Genomic DNA, 9102 nt, shown 5'->3' with positions numbered 1-9102 from the left:
TCAAAGCCTAACTTTTCCTTTATTGTCTGCCGTTACTCCAGATTGTGCCTGCATTATGGTACACTTTAGATCAGTGGTGGGCAAACTTTTGTTGTTGGCTTGTTTTCCAAGGCTGGTGTGATCAACCAGTGAAAACCACCGTTGCTTTTACATGTTATTATGGGATGCCTAAAATTTTAACTAGGGTAATGCCATTGGGAATGATGGCTAGGGAACGATGATGGCCGTTGGTAATGATGCCCACATTCATGCAATACCCGTTGTCATAATGGACCCAATGCAACCATTATCATCCTACTAGACTATGACTGCATATCTGCATATATGGACATAACAGGGACACAACAGGGACACAGAAAGACACACAGATGGTCAAATATGGAGATTTGCGGATTTATAGATATGTTTGGACAACCGCCAATCCGATTGACATCCCACTTAGCACATCACTCCCTCGGTTTCTTAGCAAAACACATGACAAGATTTAAAGAGAACAGCATAACGGCTCCTGACCTAACAAGAGAAATTGACACAGACAGAGATTTCATGCATTATACTGTGGATCAATATACAAGCATAGAATTAGTCAATAACTTAACCACTTTCAGCCTGATGTCCCTATTTTGGGCATGTCATTATATGCATTTTTTATGTCCTTTGAAGTACAGTGCTATATACTGTAGGTAAGTGTTTAATAATACAACTTAACAAAGAATGAGTCAATAATTTAATATGACTATCTCAAAGAAAAGGCGTTATGCACATCAAGCACTATGGTTATAATGGTTGATCAACTCAATTGATCACTTCAATAGCCCAATCTGATATATGATATATGATATACTTTATTGTCAGTTCACACTGAAATTTGTCTTACGACACAGCAGTCATGTATTCAAAACATATATACAAACATTTGTAACACATCAAGGCATACGTGACACGCTGAGTCGCGGTGCAGCCCCTGTACCAGCGCACCAATCTGATCATATACTGTAGATCAAAAAGAGATGGTTGCCCACCCATGCTTTAGATGTATTCAGGAGGCATATAGGGTTTATGTCAGCCAGTACTGTACAGTATGTTTGATAGGATTAATCTTCCAGACTGTAATCATTTCTACTGGTCAGAATGTCTCAGCTACCAGCCAACAACCCCGGGGCAGAATGGAAAGTGATGTGTGGGGTTAGAGTAATGCATCATGTTAAACTCATTTTATCTCATTGTCCATAAAGAAACCCCTTGACATCCAGGATAGATCGCACGTCTTGAGCATAAGCAGAAAATCTAAAGAAAAGTGTTTGTACTTGAAAGAGAATCACACGTTGCAGGAGAGCAGTTTTGTTGTGATAAAAATGCAAACTGGCAGGAATATGTAGTTGAGTGTCAGGGCAATTTAATCCGTTGTTTGACGTTTTCCATATGCCTCCTGATCAGTGGCCTTACTGGCAGACTATCAACTCAATGTGGCATTAACCATTTATGTATGAACTCAATGCTTCTTTCTCTGAGAAAAGTAATACATGTCTCAACGATGTACTTAAAGGACAACTTTGTTTTTTTTGTTTTTACAAGGGTTCATATTTTAGATAGTCATTCAAGAAAAGAAAAGATGAGTGTTAAAATGTTTTAATTTACTTCTTTCTATCATTTTAGTGATTTTAAAGATTTTGATTTGCAGCATGCAAGTGGCTAAATAAGTATTTTTAGACACAATAAGCCCATTCCCAAGATGCACCGCAATCTTCCATGGGCAGATGTGAAGTAGCAAAGAAATTGCCGGCTTATTGTGTCTAAAAAGACATATTTAGACACTTATATGCATGCCCCCAACCACTGAAATCAAAATACTAAAATCGCTAAAACAATAGAAAGCAGTAAATGAAAATGTTTTAACGCTCATCTTTTATTTTCTCTCATTACAATCTAAAATATGAACCCTTGTTGAAAAAACAAACAAACAAAGTTGTCCTTTAAAAGAAAATCTATGAAGATCTATAGGACATTCTCTATGCGCTTATTTGTGTCCTCCCACTGTAACAGATGTCTGTGAGTTGTAATCCGTTCCAAAACATCCTCAACTTCTTCACAAAAGCGTCACAATAAATGTACTAGTGGATAAATAGACTGCTTTTATACAGATATGTTCTAGTCTTGCAACCTTGTACACGACAATATGCATAAGTCTCAGCCATTTACACCTGTATGCAGGCAGCAACTTGCTTGCCAGGAGCCGGTAGGGGTTCATTACTTGCTCAAGGACAATTCAATGCACCTTTTATTCCCAGATAATTCTTTCCAAGATAACAGGCCTTTTTTCACAGCACTTGACAAGTAAACACAGCTGAAGGTAATAACATGAATTGTGTTTCATTTAGGTGTCACTATGTGCCAGCATGGATAACTCCTGTTTAACATTATGTATTAGGAATATAACCCCTTGAGATGTAACATCTCATTTCCGAGGGGGTAATAACATAAGATTAACACAATTAGGCAAAACCAACTACATCCACCGGACAATATCCTGTCCAGTTAACTTCATGTTGACACAGAAACACCTAAATGAAACTCAGCCACATAAACGTTATTACCTTCCACTTGTGTTGATTGTGTTTACCTGTCAAAATCTGTGAAAATGGTCCATTGTTTTTATTTATTTCAAAAGCTTGGAAATGTCCCAGCTATTTGTGATATAGGAAATAGTTTCCAAATAAAAACAATAACAAAAAAATAATAATGGAGGTATACTTCTGTGGCCTATACTGGCAGTTTGGTGAAACCAATTTGGTGCTTATCGGTCGAGCGGTTTTCGAGATTAGCTGCGGACACAGACACACAAACCCTCTTCTACGTGGCTCTGCCATGCTGTAAATATGTATTGTGATTAAGGGTGAGGAGTTTTTCATTTGCTTCATTCAATATTTAGATATTTGATGTCTCCTGCAGGACGCCTCCCCATACACATCCATTGTACTACTCTTAACTATGATAGATTCATTAAAAACTCACATTATTTTTTCTGGTGACTCATAATACCCTCCTAATACGTGAGCAGGCCGTGTTTTTTTAATAACTTTTTTCATTTATTTTTAATAATTCTTTATTGTATTTATTTTTTTCCATTTTCCCAAATAATTATTCAAAATAAATGACAAAATGTATTTAAAAAAAAACACGGCCTGCTCAGGTATTAGGAGTCACCAGAAAAAAATAATGGGTGTTTTTAATGAATCTACCATGCTTAAAATGGAGTTTGAAGCTACAATGGGTGTGTATGGGGAGGCGTCCTGCAGGAGGAGGACTGATGGCATTTACATCAAATATCTAAATATTGAATCAAGCAAATTAAAAACTGTTCAGGGTGCTCATAAAAGCCTGATAAGACAATAAAATTACTAAACGTTTTTTTTTAAGTGAAATATCCCTTTAAGCCCATATCTGTGAATGCCAATAATCACAGTAATGTCAGGTTTTTAATAAAATAAATAAAGTTAGTTTGTAATTCTATCTCCACCCGCATCTTCAATGAGCATATTCTCACCTGAAAGTGTATTATACTGTAATAAAATGTACAGTGGATATCTTTGAAAATAAATAATTGCAATATCAATCATAGTAATACTAAAGCAATACCACAATTGTAGAGTAAAATGCACAGTGTACAAATACAACCAAACTGGAATAATAAAATGAACACCGGATATATCCTCTGCATTTACCCATCCTAACTATTAGGAGCAGTGATTATGAATGTAGAATTGGAAAAACTCAGTGAGGCAGTGACAAGAAATGAGGTCAGAGCGGCACAGAAGATGTCACCAACCATACATGAAATGCATTTGCGGTTTCACAGAGCCAGGGGAGCCACGCCGCACAACCTCAATTCCTCTCGGAAATCTCATCGCTAAACACGACGGCGGTGACGGCAGAATGAACTGCGCTCGCCACAGACCAATCTGTAGCACGTAGCAGCAGCGGAGGAAAGTATGTACATTTACTCAAGTATTGTACTTGAGTACCGTTTTGAGATACCTTTACTTTGCTTGAGTACATTTTTCGATACTTCATACCGGTACTTCTACTCCGCTACATCACAGAGACAAATGTTGTACCTTTTACTCCACTACAATTATTTGACAGAATTAGTTACAGGTTACTAGATATAGGTTATTATACAAAACGTGTGGCATCGAGACGCGATGTGAGTTTGTAAAACTGCTATTTTCAAAAGAAGTTGTTAGTACTTTTACTTTGGTCCTCCAATGTTTTGATGCCAATACTTTATACTTTCACGCAAGTAAGATTTTGAATACAGGACTTTTACTTACAAGAGTATTTCTACGTTGTGCTATTGCTACTTTTACTTACTGTAGGTGAAAAATCGGAGTACTTCCACCACTGCTCTGTCGCATGCCGCCGTGCAATTACACACAACTTGTTGAATGTTGTCCCGGGAATGCAGTCAGCGAGTCACAAGAGAATTAATGAAATGCCAAGGTGGAGGCAGAGAAATTGCCTGTATAACCTATCTTCAAGGTGCCCTTGTGGTATTTCCGAGAATAAGTCAAACACAAGTGGAGAATACAGCGGCAGGCTGAAAAAGAGAAAGTTGTAACGTTGCTGCCTCCACCTCGATGTCCACCTTTTCTCCACCTCGCCTTCATGGGGACAAGAGGCGTCGTTGACTCACCGGCAGGAATGTCGGCTGACTTCAAAGGTCAGGAGTATGAGGACGTATAATTGCATGCGTCAACCTTTATAATAAGCAGAGCTAATTACGTCGCGGAAGAAAGACATAAACGTGATAGGCTGTCCTGGACAGGTCACTGAAATATTCATAATACACTTATCTGCACTGCTAAAGGCTATCAGCCATGCTACAGGCTATCAGCAATGCAAATAGCCTAGACTTTGTCCCGATATTGTTCTGATCCATTGTCCTCAAATGCAGGACAAAACGGTATTGAATAATCCATATCATCTGGGTTCTTACCTGACTTGACTCCCGGAGGTATCTGGGTCCCTGGCAGTGACAGCTCCAATCACGGTGTTGATTGCGGCGTTCTCGTTCACCTCGAGCACGTACGTGGGCTTGGAGAAAATGGGCGGCTCGTCTGAGTCTTCCACCACGATCTTCACCGTAGCTGTGTCCTTGAAGGGCCCGCCGCTGTTGGGTTCAAAGCGGATGTTGGTGGCTTCAACCTTCAGGGTGTAGGTCCTCTTGGTCTCGAAATCTAACGCCTGCAGCAAGGAAGAGAACACTGTAAGTCCAGGAACCTGACAGTGACAGTGGCTTCATGAATAACCGGTTCACTGCTCACTTGCTTTAACTAAGAGAAGGCAATGGCATTGTATTAAATTGAGGCTCTGCTTATCAAAATTCCATTTTATTACTGCTGCTTGGTTGTTTTTAAATATGGCAGATGTGGTATTACCTGTAGGGAAAAGGATTAGTATTGAATGTAGCACAGGTAAAAACAAAACAAAACCACATTTTGGCCGAAATAGCAGACCGGTGAGCTCACAGAGTGTCACAATGTGACATGTTGTGAGCTTGTAGACTGGCTATTTTCACTAGCAATTGTACAACATAGTATATTATACAGGGCTGTAGGGTTTACGGTAAGTGGTTCATTTAGAGTAGTATTGCATGATGATCACAGATTTCCACCCACCAATAATGAATGGGCAAAAACTGAGAAAATAGGAAATAAATAAAAAATACAGCATTGCAGAAACAATGCAGAAACAACAAATGAAGACCAGAAGACAGTCTTTCATATTGTAACTGTATCAGGATTGGTTTCCAAAGCAGTAGGCACAGGTTGGTTAGCCAGTGCTTTCTCCTCTCTCCATATATTGAATTTGGCTATCACCAGGCAGCGGTAGGCGGAGATCTTCGATACATCTGGCTACATTTAGAGTGTCTCGTCCAACTGGAGGATTTTAAACACTTAAAGAATTGCTGACGATGGCCCCCAGGGGGTCTAATAATTGGCCCCCTCCTTTTTAATCTCTTCATAGAAAACAGCAGATCTACAAACTCACAACGGTATGTTGAATGTTGCTTATCATCGCTTCCTTCGATCTGCAATGGTTGTTCTCCGCTCGACTCCTATGACAGACTAGTACGTTGTTCTATCCGATGTTTTTAAATGAACTTGTCTCACAAATGTATTTTATATTGTGTATTACCTACACAGGTCTCTCTTGGAAAAGAGAGATGTCTCTGTCTCAATGAGACTACCTGTCTACCTATCTGATGTGTGTCTGTTTGTCTGTCTGTCTGTCTGGCCATACGGGTAAAAATTGCAAAACAATATTAACCCCCAGTGGTAAAAACCTGATGATCCTGTGCTCTTTGAAAAGAGATTGCATGTGCATCTTCACATTGAGCCAGGTTGAGAATTCAAAGCAGGAGAAGGAGGGGAAAAAAAGGGATGAATTATTAGCAATAACCATAACTTTACCCCAGGGATTTTGTGTGTATGTGTTTGTAATAATATCTAGCCTTGCTAACGTGCATGGCATCTGTTCTGGGAAGGGGAAAAAAAATAAGCTGCTGCAAATGGAATTATTTTAACAGTACAACCAAGGATTGATTCGAAATGTTGCTAATCACTCATAATAAATGTGATTTGCATGTTTACACTACCTGAGCATATTATTTCCAGTCCTCTGTTACCAGGAAAATAGGTTCTGTAATTGTTGTGTCTCATGCTCTGAATGTAAGTAGATTATGTAAGCTTTTATATCGCCATCACAATCAAATGAATGACAACCGTTTAGCCGCTGCTGTCAGTAGAAAGGTGTAATTTTCCAGACAGTTACTAACGTTTTCTACATCCTTACAAATTGAGAGAATACACCTCTCTTTAATTGTAACATGAAAGCTATGTCTGCTACGGACATACTTCTTTTACCCATGGCTCATCATTAATATTTGTAAAATGTAAAAATGTCACAATTTTACCCTCTCTGAGTCTCGGAGGACACCCAGACTGTCACAATTTTATTCTGAATCACCCCTGGACGCTCTCGTGCTACTAGAATAATGGGATCAAGTCACTTCCATGCTCCATAACCGGGATTTATAGGGAAATCAAAACTGGGCCTTGCCGCTTGAGGGGATAAGAGCTGGCTTGGGGAGGGAGAGAGGATTCAAGGAGAGAGAGAGGGAGGGGGGGGGGGGGGGGGGGGGGAGAGAGAGAGAGAGAGAGAGAGAGAGATGGATGAACAAATGCGAGATGAATACAGTTAAAGAACAAGAAAGGACAGGGAGAGAGAGAGAAAAGAGAGAGAGAGAGAGAGAGAGAGAGAGAGAGAGAGAAATTAAAGGAGAGAAAGAGTTTGATTTACACTTCTTGTGGACAAAAAATTGCCAATCTACAAGCTCACAACACGTCACACTGTGACGTGTTGTGAGCTTGTACATCTGCTACTCTTGTTGCGCGACACTGCCGCGCGACTAAATAGAGAGAGAGAGAGAGAGAGAGAGAGAGAGAGAGAGAGAGAGAGAGAGAGAGAGAGACACAGAGAGAGAGAGAGAGTTAGGGAGAGAGTCTGGACCAGTCCCCACGGTGGTTGTGGCCCAGTAGGGGTTATAGGGCAGCATGCAGCCTGAAGGGAGAGGGAGCCCAGCTGTGAAAGCATCCCTGCTGCTGGTGCTGTGGAGGGGAGGGGCTGGAGGGGGGCTGCACCATCTCAGGGGGTCTGAGATCCACATGTCTGGCAGTCGTCAGGGCACCGGAGCAGAGACACACACCCTGCAGCCCTCTACCAGACCCCCCACCCAACACCACCACCTCCTCCTCTGAAGCTCCGCTGTCTGAGGAGCAGCTATTTGGAGCACGTTCATTATTAACCTCCACTTCTTCTGCTTCTTCTCTGCTGAGAGAGAGAACAATGTGCCTGGACCTCAGGCAGCTTGTGAGTGATTCCACTCGGGGATGGACAGCCCTTATAATGCCCGATTTATGCGCTCCTAATGCCTGATTTGTGCCCCGCTGCACGGTGGCGTCGCTTGCCGACAAGCTTAGCTTGACGAGGTTGTGAGTTGATAGTCCACACGGTTACAGGGAAACAGAGAGGGGAAGAAGAAGGACTATTTTGGATTTTACGTTTTATTTGAATGAAATGCTAACCATATAAAGCACTACTACTACTACTACTACTGCTGCTGTATTTAAAGCAGCACTATGTCACTTTCATCTTCTATCCCAGAGAGAACCCGGTTTCCTGCTGACATTGAGCTAATAGAGCCTGCCAACTTGCCCGGGGATAAATTATCTTGACCATCAGGTCAGAATTCATGTTGAGACATGACCTTTGACACCCCAATTGTATAAGTTATATTGTATTAACATACTCTACAATGATTGTATTTATTGTATTAACATACTCAACAATACAGATTGTATTTATTGTATTAACATACTCTATAATACATGATTGTATAAGTTATATTGTATTAACATACTCTACCATACAGACTGGACAAAACTAAAAGTTACATAGTGAGGTTTTAAGTATACCTCGACTATTTAAATGTCTGTTTACCTGTTAACTACTAATCTGTCCTCTGCTTTTTCTGTAATAAGAGTCGTTCCATACAGTATGCTGTATGATATTGCTGTGTTGATCTAAGAACAGCATCATATTGGTCGTAGGAATTGTAAATTGTAAACAAAAAGAAGAAGAAAGAAATAATGCAGTTAATTATCCAACTATAAACATAATGAAATTAGAGCCAATAAACGTTAAAAAGTAATACTAATTAAGGCTACAACTTCATTAAATCGATTAGCTTTAACAAATCAACCTTATGAAAACCAAAATGTTGCATTGCACATTTGCTCTAGCCACACAGCTTGAAATTAGTCAAAATTAATTCAACAGAAGGAGCAATTTGTCCTAATTAAAAGATTACCATTGTCCATGCAACTCATTATAGATATTTCCAATGTGAAAACAGAGATGTGGAAAATTACTAATGGAGTCCTGTGTTGTAATTAAAGCCTCCATCCTTCCCACTGTAGTTACATTTTCAACACAAATTCAATCAATAGTGGTTCAGTGTACCCAGCTGGCTGGGTGCCA

The 9102-nt window shown here is 40.0% G+C and overlaps 1 protein-coding gene across 1 annotated transcript in view; it reads right to left on the bottom strand.

Moving 5' to 3' along the window:
- cdh8 (cadherin 8) overlaps nucleotides 1-9102 on the bottom strand; it is a gene marked incomplete at both ends in the record, with an annotated part of 90270 nt that overhangs the window by 21847 nt on the left and 59321 nt on the right. The window contains one exon of the mRNA XM_080730154.1: nucleotides 4997-5244. Coding sequence (XP_080586280.1) covers nucleotides 4997-5244 — 248 coding nt within the window. The remainder of the gene's footprint in view (nucleotides 1-4996; nucleotides 5245-9102) is intronic.

Source organism: Nannobrachium achirus (assembly GCF_963921795.1).
Source record: "Nannobrachium achirus genome assembly, chromosome: 7".
Classification (NCBI taxonomy): Eukaryota; Metazoa; Chordata; class Actinopteri; order Myctophiformes; family Myctophidae; genus Nannobrachium; species Nannobrachium achirus.
Note: the sequence above shows the minus strand (reverse complement) of the source record. Positions and strands in the feature narration are given on the sequence as shown.